General features: G+C 37.2%; 2 protein-coding genes across 2 annotated transcripts; both read left to right on the top strand.

Annotated features, from left to right (window-relative positions):
* Nucleotides 1-7,989: 7,989 nt before the first annotated feature.
* LOC102806443 (antithrombin-III-like) lies at nucleotides 7,990-8,769 on the top strand. The gene is made up of 2 exons (XM_078009921.1): nucleotides 7,990-8,229; nucleotides 8,464-8,769. The coding sequence occupies exons 1-2, from the start codon at nucleotides 7,990-7,992 to the stop codon at nucleotides 8,767-8,769; spliced, it is 546 nt and encodes a 181-aa protein (XP_077866047.1).
* A 12,929-nt stretch (nucleotides 8,770-21,698) lies between these two features.
* Nucleotides 21,699-23,552, top strand: LOC102806555 (tripartite motif-containing protein 2-like). Its single transcript, XM_006817410.2, has one exon. The coding sequence runs from the start codon at nucleotides 21,699-21,701 to the stop codon at nucleotides 23,550-23,552; it is 1,854 nt and encodes a 617-aa protein (XP_006817473.2).
* Nucleotides 23,553-23,592: the final 40 nt, after the last annotated feature.

Here is a 23,592-nt window from a genome sequence, read left to right as displayed (position 1 = left end):
CAATTCAATCTATTTGCTGTAAATTAAAATGCATCGTCGCTTATCACATGTTGTTTGTATGTGCAGAGAAGGTGAAAGTTAGAACAACTTCCAAAAAGTTGAAAAATATTGTCAGTCATACGACTTTCTGAGTAGCACGTCTATAACTTATAGACTAATCTGTTGAGTTTGAAATCTGCAACTTTGCGAGGCTAGTTATGAGATCATTTCTCATTCTCGCGAATGGTGTGATTTGCACTTCGTGATAGGTTATACGTTTTGAAATACCTAACCAAACATCATGAATATTCATTGGAGTATTTGCATAAATGATCATTTTACATGACTAGGATAAGCAGTCCAACAGTGACGTCATTTGTTTACATGACTGCCAACGAACGAAGATTTCTACACCATACTTTTCAACATTATCTTTTAACATTATCTTTTCGTTTTAAACATATTTTACTGTATAATTTAAAGTGGAAAATACCATTTTGACATAAAAACGTATAACATATGATACTTATTTATAAAACATTCATGTTAGTTTACGTTAAGGCTTGTTCTGAACGCTAGAAATACAAGTACAACACAAATATCATATCCTAAACTCGGTACTGTTATTTCCTAATGTTCCACTTTGTAATGACATTGGAGACAACAAATCCCTACGATAATACCCGTGCGTCAATCATGTTTATACGCCCATCACAAACAATAGACGGTAACAAATGAACGCCAGTAAACAGCCACTAACGAATGTACGAGTCTAAAGGATCAGAAACTGTGACCCTGTAATCGCAACAAGATGAAGCGCGTCATAATATTTCCATGGTTTCATACATATTACGTTCGCCTGTAATATTGGCGCCTGCATGCCCTAGTGTTATTAGCACTCGGCTAGTCTTAGCAGGAAAATATCCACCGTTCTCATTCAGTCCATTTATAAACCGATGATGTCATGACACTTGCTTGAGCAATATCACGTGATCTATCGACATGACACGGCCTTCCGCAAATCGAAGTCTTTTAAACAAAGTTGTGGATTATTATGGAGCCCAACAACATTGATTCCTACTAGTAATATATAATTTAAAGCTTCGAATTTCACCGATTGTCGATACTTATCTGCGAAAGATACAGTAACGATATTATTAACAAAATATTATTTAATATAAGCAAATAAATAACGTATAATGCAGCAAAGATTACTACCAGTGTTTCTACATAGAACAAAGTTAAGTTTACTAACAACGACAGTATTTATGTGTAAAACTCTACAATTCGATATATGTGACGTCAGACACCATTAAATTGCACTGTGGGGGAAAAGAAATATATTTATACGATTTTTGTATGAAACAGCAATTTGAATTGGTAAACACTGTACAATTCTGTAAAAATGCAGTAAACCTGATTATTGTTTCTGTTAATACGCCCTATAACACATATCCCTTGTGTGTGGTTGGTTGCAAGGTAAGTGCGTGATTTTGGCAGACGCAGACGAGCATCTAATAAACACAATTCATCCGAACCGTTCAGGAAAGGTTTGCTCGGTTTGATTTTTATTGAAACCTTGATCTCGCGATACGTGAGCGATGCGTTATGTATTATAGTTTTCGGTGCTGGTGGTGGGGCGGGTAATATAAGGAATGTTTCAAGAAACGCATACGAAGAGAATGGCATCGTATCGAGGAACTGGATGCATATTTGGTCGAGAAGACAACGGCCACAGATTTCGTAACAATTCTTATCAGTTGTCTCTGGGACGATAATTCGTAGCACCCGATTCAATTGAGAACAGTTGTCTCTGAGACGATAATTCGTAGCACCCGATTTAATTGAGAACGAGTTGTCTCCGGGACGATAATTCGTAGCATCCGATTCAATTGAGAACAGTTGTCTCTGGGACGATAATTCGTAGCACCCTATACATACAATACCATAGTTTGACCTGTTCACGTCATTTGGCACTCACTCAGATCAGTGGAAAGCTGTTAGGAGGCTGCATATAATCTGCATTTAATGTCATTGCTAAGACCTAGGTATATTCTGAATAGATTGGGGACACATTTAATGTCATTGCTAGGACATGTTTATAATCTGTATTTTGGTGACACATTTGAAGTGCGGTGGTCGTCGCTCCAAGCATGCGCGAGATATGGGTCTCACAAGATGGCGACTTTGACCAACGAGTACAAACTGGGAGGTTACCAGGCTGCAATTAGATAATTTGTTTGGTGATTGGAAATTAACAAAGAATCAACGGCGGTAATTAGTGCATGTCACGCCCAGGTCAAAACTCGGGCTCGCGATTTTATTAGAAGAGAACGCTGAATTGTGGAAAAATCAATGTACAGCACACTGCATGTCACAAGGTCTGTATTAAAATACGTTCACTGTCGTCAGTTAAGGATAAGATCCACTATATGACAGCGAGGTAGGATATGACAGCTGAGATAGATTGTTATTATATTTTATTATATTTATTTTATTAGTACATTTATGTCGCGATTATTTCAACTTCCCCGGTTCAGAAAGATCGTTAACGTTACGTACAGTCAAGACTCGTGACCTGCACGTGATGGAAATCACGTCACAGTAACTTTGGAACCCTGTTTCAGGGATCGTCGGAAATAACTGTAAAGCTACCGAGGTGGCAGTCTGAACCGGAGAAATGCTAAATGCATTCCATTCTACACAGCAATCGTTTTGAATTGACTTCCAGTAGTTTACTGCGAATGTGTGGAACGTGACACTACATTGTGTAATTGAGTGGTGTCAATTATCCCTGTGCATCGAATGGTTCCGCCGTTAAGTTCCAGCGTATTGTGATGTTAATCCCAGGGGTACGACTATATAATGCGTGAATGTCACGTCATTGGGTTTGCTTCTTCAGACATCACGGTGGAGGAATACCCTTGACAAAGTTGGTCCCAGATTTTTGAAGTTGTGGTGACGCACATGGCTGTTCGAATATTCGATGAAGACTCACCAGCGCTGGGTTTCTGCGAGCGAATGGTCTCGACGCGTAACATCGTTCCTTCGTCAATTCTGCTGTCCTGGTGGTGACTACATTCCGTGTTCCGTACAACGAGCGCCGACTTACATCACGGACATAACCACAAGTCGTACGGACATAACTGTGAGTCGCATGCACCCCACACCCACACTTTCCATTAGTCTAGGGCACTAGCAGTCAAGTGTTTAATTATTGTATTTTTGTGAAATGCATGCTGTATCTTTTATGACTATCGTATTTTACGTGCACAAACCGGTTAATTAAGACAACAATTGAAACGGGGAATGCCGTATTTTGTTTGAAAGTTGTGTAGCTACACCACGAAGTCTATTTATTATTAATCTATCATTTATTATTATAAATTACCCGTTCGTGTTTGTGAGCTCTGCTCTGAGGCATTTTTCCATCACATGCGCTGGTGCTCATAACCCCGACCGAACCGTATACATTTATTTCCTTTGTTTAGGGAGTGAACCGTATATATTTATTTCCCTTATTTAGGGAGTGAACCGTATATATTTATTTCCCTTATTTAGGGAGTGAACCGTATATATTTATTTCCCTTATTTAGGGAGCTGTTAATGTTATTTGTAATGCATTTGTTTTCCGTGATTAATTAAATTCCTCTACTTGTTACTGATTAGTTCGTCTTCTCTAGTATGCTGTGTTTGTATGTTCGTATTCCCAAACATATTGCTGAACAGGTCACAACATCTCATTTAGAGGTATGAACCATAATTTGGTACGGGTAAAAGAACCACGCAACACGAGTGATATTTGGAACCCGACATTTAGACATTCGTATAATTTATCCAAATATTTAAATCAACCTCGTGACACTGCACTAAGGGCATATTTGGACCAAAATACAACGCGATTTAACACATTTCTGTTTATTAAATGAATACTTTAATGAAACTCGTATGTATGTACGATACACGACGAAAATAGAAGCACTATATATGTCAGTTTACGACGTCAACAAATCCAGGAATACCGTGCGAAATTTAAGTTATCAGTGATACCTACGTACACGGCGCAGCGACTACGGACGGACTGACCGACCGACGTAGTCGTGTTGTTCGGTAATTAGCCCCCGGTTTCAAGTAATCATATAGTACATAACTCGTCCCAATTAATTCAGGATTCCTCAGAGTCGCTGAGCAGATAATTTTACAGTTGTTCGACCGTTCGAAAATTAAAGGCAACTCTCCGAAGAAACGCCGCCAACCACGAATCAGCATTTTATACATCAACCATAACGTCTGCGCAAGCCTAATATTAAGTTTTTGAACTCTGAGAAGTCAATATACAAATATATTGACCACCAAATCCGAAGGTATGATTGGCTGATAGGGATATGAGGAATAATATTAGATTTGTACTAACACTAATAGTATGCATGTTTCAATCTACTTCAGTCAAATTTAACAACACGTGATGAAAAAATATATAGTAATAATTAGCTAATTAAACTGAACAGATTAATCACATTAGATACTATTATCAGACATTGGATTGTAGAAAATTACTGTATGTATGTGATATGAACATCTTTGCTTTGTAGGGAATACAAAGAGCAATTAGCACTAATTTTTATCTAAATACAAACAATAAAATATATTCAATATTATTCCTAACTGAAAACATTCCCTAATGCAATGCAACAAAACTTACCATTATCCTACATTTCTGATATTTCTGACAGCCCCTTTCTTGACGTTCACTTTTTTATTTGTTGCAATTAAAAAACGAGCACATAACAAGTTCAAGTTGCTGTCGATTATCCATAGCATGTATATATGCCTGAAGGTGTTTTGTTTGGCCAAATCAGACAAGTACAGAAATATATACCCACACCACTTTTACCATATTGTGACCTATGTGTCGAGTCGAATTCGATGACGAAGAACGCCCTCTGCGGTCGCATATTCATAGTACAATGTAATAGATATGATTGTCTATTATGACTGTGTTTTAGATGTTATTTATTTTCAATTGCACAAATTCGCGCAAATTTGTATTACAAATACGAATGGAAAATTTACAAATAAAAATATTATGAATATAAATATGTCATTTATAAATATGAATTCAAATTCTTGCACGTAAATATGTTTAATAAATATTGCAGCCTTCCATACGCAAAATCACTAATACTTGTTTCTGACCGATTAGGCTGCCCTATACTAATAATGCACTATACTGCCCTCAAACGGCAGGACTGTGATTTTGTCAGCATGGGGGCGCTCCAGCATGTGCATATAGACATAAACTGAAGGCCTGTACGATCGTATTTTGTCATAAATGCGTCGAAATTTGGGAAAATATCAGATATTTATATAATCGGTCAATATTTTCAAAAGCCCAGTGTCTTTGCATCACTCATGGACAAAATATTTTGAGGTAAAAAATATGTGAATGGTTTGTTTCCCTCTTGTGATTAATATAGTTCAGCTAATCAGCCAGAAACAAGTAATAGTGATTGGGGGGGTCAGAGCCGCATGGATGATTAAAGCGGGGGAGTCGTCGCCTGCGCATGCGTCAGATGGGCATATGGTGTTATTATTTACAACCAAGCGTCTACCCACGAGCCTTTGCGTTTTTAGCGTGTGTTATCGTTGTTTGTGACTCAATTCCCGCGCGTGCGCAGGTGACTACTAGCCTGACAAGTTGGCGTAGGTGGCGCCCTGGACTGCTGCGATCCCCACCAACATAGCTATCTCAGACTGGCGGCAGGAGGCGATCGACACTGCACTGTGATACATTCAGTTTATAACACGGAAAGATGCAGAGAGTAAAGATTAACGAAACCTGAACGTCGTTAAAATGTGACATTTGAGCATACCACACTTACGCCATTGACATCCCTTAATATTTGTCAGTTTTTGTTTCATTGAGTTTGAAAGCGACTCGCTACGACAATCTTTGCACAGCACAGTAATGGTAATTTATTTAGCCAAGATTTTTAGATTTGATAAACGGTTTGAAATCCACGCTTTGCGTTGCCTAACAGTTACATCGCGTCGACAATGAATTACGAAGTATTTAGAACTTATCGCTGACGGAGAAACTTTACATACAATTTATTCGTGCGTACATGATTAAAACACAACACATTTACTATCATCATCTCCCGGTCAATGGCTATTCTCGACGTGGTAAGAGCATTAAAGCTAATGGTGTAAAAAAAGTATTCGTAGGAAGAGGCTATAAACGCGTTTGCAGAAAATGTTAATATGAAGTAACAATTTCATCACGTTGATTGACTTTCTATTATTATATGTCGGTAGTAACAGAACGTGTTCCGACAGATTCGCTTATTGAACTGTTAAATAAATTGTCACTGTTTTTTTTTTCTTCACGACTCGTTCATATTTATTGACATTGAGTAATCGCACGATTTTTATTTGTGAAGCCCGAGATGTGAAAACGTATCAAAGCTCGGAAATAATATCATAGCTGTGAAAGTGCTGTGTTAAATAATCTTTTTTTTTTGTTAGTGTCTCTGCTCTTATCAATCGTTCTTCGTCATGATTACGTTAAATTGCTATCAGAGATGCCACGTACACTTGCATTCTTATAAAGCTAGGCGAGTGTGTGTTTGTAAACGGTTTACTCTATTCCATTGAGTCTCAAGCAACGTTTTTAAAATATTTGCACATGCTTGGACGAAAAAATTCTTAGTTAAACCGCCGAGTCTACTGTTTTGATGCGACCTCGCACTGTACCCGTTTTTTTCAGACCATCGCTTCGCGAATTTTTACCATCGGACAACTTTTATTTTCCTGGACAATACGTCAAACCGACTCGGGCTTGTACATAATGAATAGAGACGTTCAATCAAAGGGTGTTATACATTCGGGTCGTTTCATCGAAATAAAGAGGTTGTAAACAGGTCATAAAAACATCGTTTGGAAGGCTTTAAAATAATCGTGCGGGTTATGAGCTCTATCTGAATGACTTAGTAACAAAAAACGCACACAGTACGTTTGATGATCGAAACTGTTTTACAATCTGTTTATTTAGATGACACGACGCGATTGTGATACGTTTCAGGACCGCCTATCAGCTTACAGACTCGCCAAGAAATTACAGTTAATGACGAGTCGTACGATTTTAATTCCAGGCAATCAGTAATACAAAATGTCGTGGAAGAGTGTTTTTCGAAATTAAACCTAACGTAAAAATGTTTGTCGATAGGACGAAAAATAATCTACTAGTATTCAACATTTTTAAAGTCATTGACCTCTATGATAAATATGGTGGCGTTCGTATAAACATGGTGAATTTTAGGGGGTAACCCTATGGAATAACTTCAGCCTCTTTAAGCATTTTTAAGAAAACTTACAAAATAATCTTAGTGAAAAAATTGTTGTAAATGGCTCAAGCTTATAGTGTGTATATTGTGTTTTTTTCCTACAGAGAGTGCCCAATGAAAATAACTTTATTGTATATTGGCCTACCCTCTTTAAATAAAGTGTTAAATAAATAAATAAATAAATAAATCTACCACCGCTAACAAAACAGTATTACAAATTCAATAAGCTTCTCAAAGTTAGCGGGGTTTCTAAATCCAAACACATCGAAAAGAGATTACCCCGCTAATTACAAAGTGTTTGATATATAAATAGAACCACGTTATTATTATAAATAGTTCATGTCATTTTATTCACCGTATCAAAAAATGAGTCTCGAAGTCTACGTTGAAAGTCAGCGCGAATTTTATGTTGACGTGTACAATGCATTGACTTCGACTGGTAAAACAAAGAACATAATGTTCTCGCCTTACAGTCTGAGTAATGTCTTATTTACGTTGCATGTAGGTGCTCGCGGATCTAACGCCAAACAAATTGAAACGTGTCTGGAAGTTGTAATGATTTTCATCTCAAAAACAGATCTTTGCAGAACGCCGAACGAAGGTGAAAAGAAATACGCGTTACATAAATCCAACGCTATTTTTGCTGACAATCGAGAAAAATTATATGAACCTCATCGAAGCGTTTTACGGCGGTAGATTCTATTCGATCGATTTCATGAATAACGCTGCCAGTGTGATAAATAAATGGGTGTCTCGAAACACGGACGGCTTAATCACCGACCTCGTATCGGACCTCGATTCAATGGTGAAACTCGTCAACGTAATATATTTCATAGGAAAGTGGGAAACCATTTTTAATCCGGTTTATACTACCCTCCAACTATTTCGCACGAGTGATGGTCTGGTAAATAACGTCCACATGATGTTTCAATCAATAAATCTCAAATACTAGTATTACCGATATATGGATAGCCAAATTCTCCAAATACCTTATAAATATGGCGCATCGATGTACACTATCCTCCCGTCATCGCAGAATGACACCATGCAAACATTAATGACGGCAGATAGATTGACGAATCAAATATTTGCGAAAGCGTACAAATCTGAAGTTAATTTATGGTTACCTAAATTAAAGATCGAGTTTCCGCTAAAGGAAATTATGACGAAATTGAACATGACGGACATGTTCGAAGCGAGAAAAGCAAACCTATCGGAATTAGCAGAACATTTACACGTAAATGACTGTATTCAAAAAGTTGTTTTAGACATCGACGAAGAAGGGACAGTGGCAGCGGCCGCTACTACGATGTCGTGTGGATTGCTTTGTTCGAGACCACAACCTATTGATTTCAAAGTCGATCGCCCGTTTTTGTCTATGATACGAGACGATGCAACGGGTCTAGATTTGTTTTTAGGGACTGTTACAGATATGTCGACATGAAATTTAAAAAAGAAAGAAAAAAATGACCAGTTATTATTTATTTATTATCACGATCAGAAACTTCTTAAGGTCGGGATGGACGAGGTATTGAGATGATGATGTATTTCATAACCTAACATACTACACTAGTCTTAGCATTTGCGGGGAGTCTGACTAGAGACGTTCAATCAATGGGCGCTATACAATCGCTTCGTTTGATCTAATTAAACAAGTTGTAAAACACCGTTCCGTAATCGTACTGGGGGGTTTGAAATCATTGTGTGCGTGTTGTTTCGTTAGGCCTTTCGGATCGAGCTTACAACTGCGTTCGTCCGATAGAAGTTTAACATTGCTTTCAACTTAGTGCCTGCGTTGTTCGTTAGTCTAATAAAATGTTCGTTTGTTTTGAAATCGATACACGCGTTGTTTGCTGGGATACAAGAAGTACGAGCTTTCAACTGCGCGCGTCCGTATGTTAATGAAAAAAACAAAATAACGTACGAGCACAGTCCCTCTATCCCTCTATGATAGAGGGACTGTGGTACAGGCTTAGCGTTGGGCGGATAAAAATGTTTCGTTCGTACAAGTTTGTTTTGAAATCTATGTTGCTTGTCGAAATAAAATAGTCGCCTTAGTGCGCGCGTTGTTTGTTAGCGGGCGCGGGTTGGCACAGAAATAGGGCCAAGGGTTGCGTGTATGGTATCTATCGAAAAACGTTTTGTTCCGTTTCCCAATTGGATTTTCAAGACCGACGGTATCTACGTAGTTGATCTCTGTTTATTAACGATTAGTACTACACGTACGGATAGTCAGTCCCTTTAAAGAAAGCAAATTAGTTTATCGCTCAACGATGTCACGTTAGTATTGTACGTGCCGGCTACTATTATACTCAGTCGGTTGGGCGAGTACACTTTAGTCTATTCCATTGAGAAACGCGTCGTCTTAAGCGATGTTTTACAACATAGTTTTACACATGTTCGGAAGCAAACAATCCATTGTTTCTATTGTTTCGACGTGACCTTGCACAGAACGCGTTTTTTTTTCAGACCATCGTTATAATCGATTATCAAACGTACTGGAGCGAGGGTTTGAAAGCTATGAGTGCATAGGTCCGTTCGAAGAGAAGGCGGCCAGATACTGAAAGTAATAAAAAAAATAACCGACGAGCGTTGTTCGTAAGTGGTAATACAAATAGTTAACGAAGAAACATGCTTTGTTACATCTGAATACAACTTAGATTGAATATTATTTGCGTCTCTATGTCAATCGCAAACTTGGCGTGCGAGCTAGCGAGCGAGTAATACCTGTCCCCATCGACTGTATTCATCGGGTCTATATCCACTTGTTGTAAAACGTTGCACTGGGTGGGAAAGTAAAATCAGATGACTACAATGAACAGTGTTCAACTATGCATGGACAGCAACATTTGCCGATTTAATTGCTATAACTGTATGCTTACTTTTACTTTATTTTTCCACAGTAGTTTATTCATTTTTGTTGTTGTTGTTATTTCACTTTTGTAACTATTTCCGCTTTATCGAGTGAGTGTTAAAGATTTGATACGACTGTCTTTGATGTCCGTGTTGGATGTATGTGCGTTGTTGGTAACCAGGGTAAGCGAAGAAAAAGTACCCCTATCGAACCAGTAGGGGCGGACGCCCCCGGAGACAAACAGCGTTTTGACGATGGATGAAAATATTATAATTGTCGAACGTTTGATCCACCAAGTCCGACTGGTGCATCATGCGACACCCCACCCCGAGTACAATTCTGCGACCCAATCACTGGCTTAAAGGGGAGCAGAGGTGTGGCTTTTGACACTCTGTATATAAAATTTAAGATCTATGAATAAGTTCTGTCGATAAAAACAACTTGTATGTGCTGCGAAATGCCCTAAATATCTGGTATAAAACGGGCTGTGAGGCAGACGACAAACGTCCGCTTTTTCTGGCGTCATTTCGCCTCTAGAGGGCCAGTCAAATGACGTTCAAAATAGTCATTTTCAGGGATAAGAATTTTCCGCGGAATTCTGCGGATTTCTAAGTCCCAGGGATAGATTTTCTGAAACGTCTAAATCCGAAGAGAAAATTTTAGGGAAAACAAATCTTGTTCATTCACCGGAGTAAACATGCTGTCCGGTCATTGTTGCTGGCTGCAAGAGGCCTGTATTCAATGTATGGTTGAAGGGAGACAACTCTAGGTGTCTCCAATGCGGAATGTTCGCGACTCTTTTCATCAGTACAATAATAAAATCCGAAGTGGTTACTAAGTGTTTGAAGTAATATGTAACGATTAACACGATTGGCTGGGTTTTCTCTGATGGGCCAATCAGTGAAGAGCTTCATTTTTCTTTTTACCAAAGGCACCATTTTATTGTGTCAATTGTTAGCTGAGTTGAATCGTTGTTTACAAGTTTCAAGACAACGAGTCGGCTGTGCGAGAGATCAATAAAGACATTAGGAACAAATTGCGTTGGGCAAGGTCCGGGGCATGGCTTGACAAGGAAGTGACTTTGACCGTGCGAATCGGGAAGAAAAATGTGGTAACTGAACAAGTCAGGAGGCTGGTTGGCGATCGGCTCCGCTCAAAAAACAAGCAATATGTTTTAGGCTGTTTCCATGGTAGGACTTGAACGGGAAACTAACATCAGCTTATTACTAAATGGGCCCCATATACGAAGTTCGCAAAAAAACATTCAGTCTTTAGAAGTCACTTAGTTTATTACTGAGATGTATTCTGCTGTTGCATTTATTATTTCCAACCATTTTGCGATAGTATTTTCTAGAATGAAGGCAGCATTTACAGTTCATTCAAAGTTCAAAGTTGCGTTGGGAATTACGTTGATACAGTGTAACAATGTAGGCGCCGGTGATATCTTACCAGTGTGCAACGTAGCCAAAATAAAAAGCGTGATCATTTGAACTGGTAGGAGGTAATAAATTTGGGGCGAAAGTATTTATAAATCAGTTTTTGGCTGCTATCATGTCAGTGGTGAGTATTAACAAAATCAGTCAAGCCAAAAAAACAGGAGTAAAAAGCTGTTGTTGGTAAAATGTTACCCCAACTTTGAGGTCAATTTGTTTGCCCACACTCAAGCTGAGCAAATGAGCTGTATGTCCGTGCATTTTAATCCTAGAATTGTAGGGCGAGATACAATTGGCACAAGGTATTCAAAAAAATAAGTTTGTTGGATGTTGCCATGGAAACGGTGGGCCAAAATTTGTTTTCAGATTTTACAACCTAACTAGGGTGAAGGTTCGGACCCCGGCTACTTTACTTTCAGCTGAAAATTAAAATTCTCATTCTCATCCCTGCATTTTGACTGGAGTCCATGGTGGGTATGAACTATGTGAATAGGCAGGTTCTGAGAACCCTCTGCCTAAGTTTTACAGATACATAAATTACTTATTAATTAGCCACTTTAAGCTTTTCTGACATCTCAAAATTAACTGATGTAACTTGGTACTTTTAGGTGTGCACTGTGATAATATGCAAAGCTGATTAGAATGGAAGAAAATATGTGCATATTGATTCCTGATTTTGTGTCTGCAAATGTTAATTTAGCTACATACAAATGGGGAATATGTCATTGACCATAAGTGATCTTGATAATGCATTAGTGTTTACACATTTCCATATTATGATTTAAAACAGGTGTTTGATCCAATACTGTTTACATGGATGCAATTCAGACAGAACTAGATGAAGTGATTGCACAGTGAAATGATCACACAATAAGAAAACAACAACAGTTTAATGTGCTGTGAGGAGTGCCAAATTTACTGTATCATTTGCCAGAACTAACAGGTAATTTATTTGCTAAACATAGTTAAACTATGTAGACCTTGCTGTTTGTTAAATAATATAATTCCCTTTATCATAGTTTGTTTCAATATGAATATGCATTGTCATAATCAATTTTGCATACAAACACATTTTAGGGTTGAAATAGCAGTGTGAAACCAATCTATCAAAAGTCCTTTATTCGTGTTATTGACTTTGAACAGTTAATACTTAAAATGAAACTGAATCTCCCTGGGACTGCTTCTCTCATGTACTGTTTTCTCATAAATCGTTTGATAAATGTCATCATGCACATGAATGGCAAAGTAGATTAAAAAAATATTTTTTCGCGTTGATGTTGAAGAAAAAACAGTAAACATAAATGTGTCGCTGACGATGGTTTGCATTCATTACTACATCATCCGACCACATATTGCTGCACTTCCCTCCATCATGTCATACTAGTATAAATCAGTACATGTTCTTATAAATTCACCACTGATAGCGTGATTTTGGATCATGCTCAGGCAGCAGATCTCGGCATGTGTCGAGTTCCAGTCCTCAGAGCATCTATCGGCATGAACACCACTGTCATTTCTTATCTCTGCATGTTTTCATTTTATCAGCTGTTCACTTCTCTCTCCTCTGGACACCAACCAACCAACTCTTTTTAGATTGATTAAATTGAATGTGTAAAATATATGTTATTGTCAATGACAAAGTCCTCGTCATGTTTTATTGACTTTATCAAACAATGAAAAGCATGTTTAAATATTGGGATAGCATTTAGCATATCAATTACAAATTTGCATGAAACAGGTATAAAAACTATGTTTGAATGAAATTGGTCAATGCATGCCCCAGAAACATGTTAATGACATGTCCAAATGTTGATTTTTGGGACAATTAATGGCTGTCAGTTGAAGATCAACAAAATAAAACATTATGAATATGCTCAACAGTTTACAGCCGTTCTGAGAATTATTGAGACAGTTAACAAGATTACTTGCAACTTTGCAAAACACTTTGGTCTTTGCCCAATCTCGAATTGTCGGCAACACTTGATTGATAGGCGTGTGGTTGTCAGCATGGTGAATTGCAAATATTATTTGTAACCATTCTTTATTTAGTCCCCGTTCGGACAAAGTCCGAAAATGGGGACTTATAATTCGGTCTCCGTCTGTGCGGAGTCGTATTTCAGAATTCTTTGGAACGATTCTGTTCATTCTTTGCATGTGCCTAGTACTTTATGTGGGACATGTGCACATGCAGTGGTTTAGCGATTTGACTCGGAATGGCCGACTGGCAGCCTTCTTGTTTTTTGAAAATATTGTATTTTGAACACGCTTCTTCAGTTTTTATTCAAACTTGATACATAGATTATACCTGTTGGGATACATGTCCATGACAATTTGTTTCAAAGCCATTTGACTTTTTGGCCTTACTACTATATTTCCAAGATTTATGTACCATTTTCATTCGTATTTGGCACATACATCATACATGTCAGTTTATTTCTTAATCAGATCAAAGATGTATTCAGGTCACATTACAACAGTTCATGTCACTTGAGTTCATGTATTCAGGTCACATTACAATAGTTCATGTCACTTGTGTGCATGCATTCAGGTCACATTACAACAGTTCATGTCACTTGAGTTCTTGTATTCAGGTCACATTACAACGGTTCATGTCACTTGAGTTCATGTATTCAGGTCACATTACAATAGTTCATGTCACTTGTGTGCATACATTCAGGTCACATTACAATAGTTCATGTCACTTGAGTTCATGCATTCAGGTCACATTACAACAGTTCATGTCACTTGAGTTCATGCATTCAGGTCAAATACAGAATACATATTTTTGAATACAACTTTCCCTTTGAAATGTGGATGCAATGCTTTGCCTGTTATGTATGTTTGTATTGTTTGGAATAGAATTAGTAAAATTATTGTGTGCAAATTAAATTTCCCTTTCATCTTTGATGATATGGGCAAAGAAAAAATGACTGATATAAGTAGTAAGTAAGAATATGAATTGAGAATACATTGGCCTTGAGCGAGAATAAAGTTACAAATACTGATGTATGCCTTGAAAGTCAGTCATAGTTCATCTCAACATTCATTTTCAATATCTTGATATATCTATTTTAGGAGGAACTAATTAAACCAACAGCAGATTGAAGAGAGCTGGAGCAGCAAACATATATACCAAGCTATACAAATGATGACACTTTGGAGCAATTTCTGGATCACATTATGAAGATTGTCATTTTTACTCCCAGAACACATCAGCAGAGTAGACAATTGATTGAAATACTGAAACATATGTGGGAGAGTTGATTATTTAAAGTGAATTTATTTCCACGAAATGTCATAGACTATGCATAGTGCTGATTGTCTGTCATTGGTAAATTTAAACTTATTTTTGAAAACTGCCACACCTGATGGTCTGTCATACATGACATTTCCATAGTACAAAATGATGTTCATGTACATCCAAATTTTTTGCGTGAAGAATTAGTCCACCATCCATTGGTCACCTTTGAATTTCACCATATCAATTTTGTTGCAAACTGGACACTTGTATTTATATTCACATTACTAAACAGTCCAGGTGATATTGTGGCATATTTACACAAGTCAAAATAAATCTTGATGTGTTGCAAGGGCAAAAGTGAGAGTATAAGTATGAATAAGAATGTTCAATGTATGATAAATATATAAATTGTAATTACACTTATTTGTAAGATGTAACAAATTTGTTGTCAGCTTGTAATTCATACTGAGAGATTCCAAAAGACAAATCATGTGATGTTACATTACTGAAAATTTTGATTGTATTCATTAATGATCAAATATATATCTGTATGTTAAATAAAATAAACAACTTCTACAAGAACTTTGACTACTTGAAGAAATTTGACCACAATATCTGAAGTACTGTGTGATGTCTCATTATTTTGAAACACAAGTATTCACTGGGTTCTAATTTTGTTCTAATTTTTGCTGTTTCTTTGAGGGAACAATATATTCCATTGTTTACACATTTAATGTGTTAATGCATAATTTAGCAGTTGCTGTATCTAAATCAGATACATAAGCAAAACAATGGTTGTATCAAAAATAGTTGTGCAATGAAGTATTATTCTGAATAATATACAGCTGATTGCTGCATGATAATAGGAGACTCCCTGCTTGTGATGAGGTATATCATATATTTCTAACTTTTCTGCCATGAACGGAGATGAGAAACATTATAGGAAAATTTATAGCTGGAATAATATGACTAATTTATTTCCACTATCTATAGTACTAATCATTACTTTACAATAAAATTTGGTACACAGATGTCATCGGACAATGCGCCTGATAAGTTTGGGGTTAGTAACTATGCATATTAATTACCTAATTTGCATAGTTATTGATATTATGGCTTTTTCACTGATATTTCAAGTACTAATTATTACATTTCAATGACACTTGGTACATAGATGCCCTATGTTTTCAGTTTATATACATCCATAATAATTACCTAATTTGCATAATAATTAGCCAAATTTAAGCATTTTCACTTGTTTCTCATGTACTATTCAATAGATTTCAATACATACATAGATGTCCTGAGATGTTTCGCAGACCTGGTTAGTTTTTGGTTGAAATGTTGTGCGTGTTAATGACCTAATCTACATATTAATTAGCCAATATTAAGCTTTTTACTTGTTTCTCAAATACCTTTCAACAGGTACTAATTAAACATGGTACAAGTTTTTTGGGATAATGCACTTCCCTGATTATTTTTAGTTGAGATCATTGTGATATGACTGTTTCAGATGACTGTATATGGTCATGTGACCGCAATAATATGCATAACTGTAATATCTTAAGTACTGTTTCAGATAGAGACATGCAACTAGTATATTTTTTTTTTCTTACAATATATATGACAAAAATATTAAGTCATAATATATGGTCATTATTTCATTAAATATTGATAATTGTTAAACCAGAGTTACTTGGAACCTGACCATTGCTTACAGTTATATTTTTAAATAGCGTATTTGCTCACGTGCAAACTGTAATTATATAGTGAATACAGTATTCCTTATTTGCACTTTATGTCTATAATATCTTCAGCACACAGGAGTTCTAAGTTTTCTTTGGTCAAAATTATCGCCAAAGCAGAGCCAGTTATTTGCTGACATTTCAACTATTTTCTAAAGAGGCGATGCTGAAAAGCAGGGTATTAAACTACAAAAACTTGATAGTGCAGGCTCAATTGGTAATTTTGAATAAAAGTACAAAACGCATCCAAACAATATGCTCATTATTTGTGATGTTTGTAAATAAATGTCTAAAAAAACCTTCATACATGAGAAAATGTTGATAACATTTTAAAGAATGTTTTTTTCTGAATTGAGGTTACTGGATGCTGCATTTGAATACCCCTATCTAAATTATATAAACAAAATTATATAAACGGCAATGAATTTGATTTATTAATAACTTTTGAATTAATGTGAGCATACCATACAAGTTTAATGCATCCCCTGCTTGTATATCTAGAGGCTTAGAACAGGCGATGGGGGGGGCGCACGTAAGCCAACAGTGGATTTATTAAAATATGTATTTTGACCATAGAAACACCTCTGTCACTTACTAAGGGCATATTATTAACACAATGTTCAGGTTATTTATACCAAATCGGGAAAATATTACCGATATTTATACCTATCTTGACCAGACATAAGTCCGATACTTATACCTAAAATTAAAAAAAAACAAGACCCATTTCAGGGGCATGTCCGCAATGCAAGTTCTATGTATTGCCCCCCCCCCCGCGGGTATGTTACCACTTTCTCACTAATCACTTGATTAATATAATTACTTGGCTAATCGAATGAAAACTTGGTTTGATTCCTGGATATTGCCAGTAAAAATCTTTTAAAATTTAGAAGAAATACCTTAAATGAATATCATGTGTTCTTGACTTGCCTGAATAGTTATTACCCCCACATAATGGCCGCACAATACATTAGTAGGATGTCACAAGTTTAATAAGAATTATATATGCACAACTCTCGGCTGTGCCTCATTTTTGTTATCAGTAAAATCAGACATGTGCAAAATTTCTTTGACAACTTATCTGTATTTCAAATTTGTATTCTACGCTTTTAAACAAAGAGAAAATCTACTTAACCAGTTATGACTGATGATTATTTGAATGATTCTCTATAGGCCTGAGGGCATTGTACTGAATAAATTCGTATCATATCATATATGCCCAACATGACGTAATGTAGAACAATGATGACAATATTGTGAAGTTTACAAGAGCATATCTGTGAGTGCTATTTTACACTAAACATCACAACTGTGGATATTATGAACAATGGTCAAGTGATAAATAATAAGATTTGATTGAAAACAAGAATAAACAATTACGGACAATAGTGTATCTCTTATTTCCAGTCATAGTCACCAATATGAGATATATATTTGGTTTCTCCTTGACTGTTGTACAAGGTTTCTAAAATTAAAAAAAACATGCCCTGGTATCCTCCCCGTATACAAGATATAAGTACATTCTTCATAGTCACTTATTAATAACTGTTATTTAACAGCCATTTACATTGTTGCTAAGTCGGCGGGGAAAGTTGTTTACATATCGCGAAAGTTGCTGAGTCGGCGAGAAACTTGCTTACATATCGCGGAAGTTGCTAAGTCGGCGATAAACTTGCTTACATATCGCGGAAGTTGCTAAGTCTGCGCGGAAAGTTGCTGAGTCGGCGCGGAAGTTGTTGAGTTGGCGCGAAAATTGCTAAGTCGGTGATAAACATGCTTACATATCGCGGAAGTTGCTAAGTCTGCGCGGAAAGTTGCTGAGTCGGCGCGGAAGTTGCTGAGTTGGCGCGAAAATTGCTAAGTCGGCGATAAACTTGCTTACATATCGCGGAAATTGCTAAGTCGGCGAGAAACTTGCTTACATATCGCGGAAGTTGCTGAGTCGGCGCGGAAATTGCTAAGTCGGCGAGAAACTTGCTTGCATATCGCGGAAGGTTGCTGAGTCGGCGCGGAAGTTGGTTACATATCGACGATTGTCGCCATGGGCCACCGTAGATGTTCTAATCTTGGTGTTTTTCCAGTGATTTCTCTTGGTGCAATCCAAATACAGTAGGTGTGTCTTGTTTACCTGAGATTTGCAAGAGTTTGAGCTGGCCAACATGTTAGTTTTTTTCATATGGTTGATTACTGGCATGTTGATTTCCCATTTTTGAGCCATATTTTCAACTTTCTTCGTCATTTTCATATAACATTGTCGTCTATGGAAATTCAATTAGTGGTATGAGCCCTGAAGTAACAGTTTGCCTAGGACCACCTGAGGTTGTTGTTTTAACCATAATTATGGCTCTATTCAGATCTATTTGGCAGATCTCATCTTACATAACCGAAGTTTACTTTGAACTAATTATTATAAGTTTTGACCTATCCTGACCTTGCATAGATCTGATAATTATGAGGTTGTGTGTTCAAGCACACATTTCATGAGATCAGCTCCATTTATTTGGCAGGTATAGTGCAAAGTAACTGAGAATCTTTTTTTTATTTTACCACTTTTCTTGCTTTGTATTCAACTATTTAGACACAATGGAGTATTTTTTTATCCAGAAATGTCATATTTTGCTATGCGTTTCACCCATTTCTGTCAATCTCTTATATCTTGGTTGAAGATTTTGAAAATTTGTAATTCGGTATATTTTTTGCCCTAATCTTATTAATTGGCTGTGGTTGGGCTGTGGTCTGTAAATATTAATGTTTTTATTAAACTGGTCCAAAAATTGTATTCATTCATCAATGAATTATTCATGTCACCACTAATTTCAATGGCTCTAGGAATTCTGAGAAAAATGCTTAACCCCATTTTATGTTTTTTTTTGTCTTATTTTCACATTATGGCAGACAAACTTAACAATTTGTAGTGCGGTCATTTCTAATGTACCCTATTCAAAGTTTAATGAGGTCAAAATCCCAAATATTTAAATAAATTCTCAAAATTGTGTTGTGTATCTTGTCACTGACAAGAGATTTGCATACTGTCAGTATATTAGCCAAGTATTACAACTCTTCCAATTTCACAATTATTGCTCTTTTCTCAGAATTTTTGTGAATAGTTAGCTAATTAATCCCATCTTGAGTTTATTATTGAACAGTGCATGTAACCCCCCCCCCTCCCCAATTAATCAGAAATCCTGTTGATTCAAGTTTGAATTTAATTTGATCAGGGATGTGTAATACGAGTATTTTATATTTAGACCCTTTTCTTGTTTGTATATTTTTATTTTTATTTCTTTTTAAATCATAAAATTGTTTCGTTGAACTACTTTTTTTCACATAAGATTTGATTAAGCTTTTTATGTTGAGCAAATTCTATGTGTGGCCATGGTAAATCAAACCACTGTTGTGTTTTGGTATATCCAAGGTTGCCCGTCACAGGTCTCCGGCCTAAATGCAGATACCGTGGAATTGTTTTTTTTTTAATTAATTGGAGAAATATTGAGCTGATGAATTGAGACTTTTGATTCAGTAGAATTTTTTTTTAAATTATAGTGATAAACTACCTTTAATTGTCATTATTCTATGTATTATTTCTAGAAATTAATTAAAATTACTAATCATGCCAAACGTTGGTCTGTACTTGTTTGTGGTGAATGAGCACATCATACCTTACAGTACTGCATCTAATAATCAGGCTTATATTCATTGCCTACCATCTATTTTGGTGTTATGCTGAGTGTGTATGTTGCCACTTTCTACAACTAATTTTCTTAGTATATGGTGCCACCAAGTGGTAGATTTTGACAAATAACTCCCAGGGTTTAAATTTTGGGGATTTTTTTTGCATGGGGAAATTACTCGTCTAATGATATTCCATCATATATAAGATCAACAAGAACTTTATTAAACCTTCTTATTTCTCTTAAGGTCTCATGCCACTAATCAACCAATGGCTGCTCGTAGTTAATTTAAATGCCTAGCAAGAACCAATGAAATTTTTTAAATATTATTTTTCATAGGTGCTCCCTGTTTGAGGGCGTAATCACCTGGGTCAGAGGTGAGACCAACATGTGGTCTTTTGTTTACTACTTAGCGGCTGTGTACCTGTGGGTTTATTCTGTGTGTTAATGGATGTTCTAATCTTGGTATTTTTCCATTGATTTCTCTTGGTGCAATCCAAATACAGTAGGTGTGTCTTGTTTACCTGAGATTTGCAAGAGTTTGAGCTGGCCAACATGTTAGTTTTTTTCATATGGTTGATTACTGGCATATTGATTTCCCATTTTTGAGCCATATTTTCAACTTTCTTCGTCATTTTCTTATATATAATCGCGTCATATGTTAACATTGTCGTCTATGGAAATCATGATTCAATTAGTGGTATGAGCCCTAAATTGGCGCACGAGTCAGCACTCTTCGATCAGTTCGTGGTAAATCCGCCATACCCTAGTAAACGCCTACCATAGTTACTGTCGACACAACCCATACTTTTTGCAAAATATTGATCGAGTATCTACTTTCCATCCTCTGCTCTCGTTATTGTCAGGTATTTATAAAAGAATGTTAATAAGGCACAGGGCAGACTGTCGACAGTATGGGCACAGGGGTAAAGACATTTTAAAACAAGATGTCTTCCACCACACTTCGCACAAAGGATGTGGGTCGATACATGCACCTCCCAAGAGAAAGTATTTGTGCTGCTATGTGTCTCAGTGCGACATGAACCAAAACAGATACGTAAAAAAAGGTAAAATCAAATAAAATCGTAAAATATTGAATTAATAATTGGAAACAAATGTCGGGTTAGATGTAAACAACGGGGAGTCGTCACCTGCGCATGTGTCAGATGGCCATAGCGTGTCACTGTTTACGAACAAGCGTCTACCCATGAGCCTTTGCGTTTTTAGCGTGTGTTGTTATCCTCGCTTGAGACCCACTTCCCGCGCATGCGCAGGTAACGACTCTCCCGCTATAATGATCCCCTGCTCAAAAACAGTACATATGTCACTAGTAGAGTGACTGTGGTCACGGGGACAAACGCTATTTTTTATTCGGTGAGTTAGGGAGACAAACTACTTATTTCCGGGAATTACGATTTTGTGCTGCGCAATGGCGAGTTCCTCTTCACTCCGGGAGTTTCTAGACAAACTTAACGACGATTACGTGTCTTGTGCGATCTGCCTGGAACAGTGCAAGAAACCAAAGATATTGCCATGCCTACATACATTCTGTGAAGACTGTTTGGAACAGCTGGTTGAGCAAACACACGCACGACGTTTTCGCTGCCCTACTTGTAAAAGTATGTGTACTTCTTGTATCGGAAGCCTTAAGGGGAACCATTTCATGGTATCTCTTATCGACCTCGTCAATGAAAACAGGGAGAAAGAGGCTGTTGTTCTCTGTGATGTGTGTGCTACAAACGCAGCCAACCACATATGTGTTGATTGCTCCAAAGATCTCTGTGAAACTTGCATTAACGAGCATCGAACAACTCTTAGTCATCAGGTATTGACGCTACAAGAGTGTACTGAACTGAAAGTTGAGAAAGAGGTGAGCTGGTATTCGATTTTAGACCATTGTTTAAAACACACTAACAACAGGTTGGATTATTTTTGCGAATCATGTAATGTTGATATATGTTTCGAATGTACCATAATTGACCACCGTGTACCCCAACACGTACATCGGTACGCTGAACATAAGTCACAGTCACGAGACGATGACGACATAGCACATGAAACGTTCAACGCACTGAAAAGGAAAGATTGTATGGATGATAATTCCAGCGTTGTCAACAGCAATCCTATTAAAACTCGCAAAATGGCCCATAAAGAAATAAACCAACGCCAATTTGTGTGGGTTTCGAAGTGCGGCATAGGCAGTATTCCAAGGCGGCTTTTGAAAGGGGACACTGCGAACATTATCATAACTACTCGCAATAAGCATGGCATTCCTGTCATGTCGCGTCAACAAATTATAGTTAAGGTAGTAAAACCCGATGGATCTAACTGCGATGGCGTGCTTATTGATAACCACGATGGCACATATACGGTACCTGTACGCGGGGAAATTGGTGGTAAATATGTGGTAACTATGACGATAAGGGATCAACACATTCCTGGGACACCTGTCAAAATAGTCGTTGATCAATCTGTGGTGATGAAGATCGGTAAACAAGGTCATGGAAATAAAGAGTTTTATTTTCCAAATCAGATTGTTGTAAACCGAAAGGGCGACTTTGCGATAGCCGATACCGACAACGGCCGATTACAGATCGTGAGTCAAACAGGCAGATATAAAAAAACTATTTTACTTCCGCAATCTATGAAGCCAACAGCTATAGCTATGTCCAATGGTGACAAATACTTCACCACTGATGCAAGTAATAATGAGGTCGTTGTTCTAGGCAACAACGGGGTCATCCTGAAGTCATTCGGAAATGATCGGCTCGCATTCCCCCTCGGTATAGCGATCAGCCCACAAAATGGCGATGTGTACGTAACCAACAGTGGATGTGGCACCATCGAAATCTACACACAGGAAGGGGATTTTGTTCGTTCATTTGGTTCCCGTGGGAATTTGGGCGGGCAGTTTAGTTGCCCATACTCGATAGCTTTTGACAGTCATGGGGTAGCATATGTTTCGGATTCGTATAATCACCGTATTCAGGTATTCAGTTCTGATTCGCGATTCCTTTACACCTTCGGGTCAATCGGCAAAAATGATGGGCAGTTCTATTATCCAAGAGGCGTTGCCATTGACAACGATCGGTATGTTTATGTCACTGACCAGGAAAACAGGTTACAGAAGTTTGATTCGACTGGCAGATTTATTCGCCGGATTGATAATGTCAACGACCATGGCTTGAACATGCCTACAGGTATTGCCTTTATCGGGAACAGTCCAATGAAAATAATTGTGGTGGATACGAACAATCATTGCATTAAAATATTCGTACCCTAATTGTATACGATACGTATCGGCATAGAAACACCGGCACGCA

This window comes from Saccoglossus kowalevskii, chromosome 5 (genome assembly GCF_978046115.1).
Source record: "Saccoglossus kowalevskii chromosome 5, keSacKowa6.1, whole genome shotgun sequence".
In the NCBI taxonomy this organism is placed as follows: Eukaryota; Metazoa; Hemichordata; class Enteropneusta; family Harrimaniidae; genus Saccoglossus; species Saccoglossus kowalevskii.
Note: the sequence above shows the minus strand (reverse complement) of the source record. Positions and strands in the feature narration are given on the sequence as shown.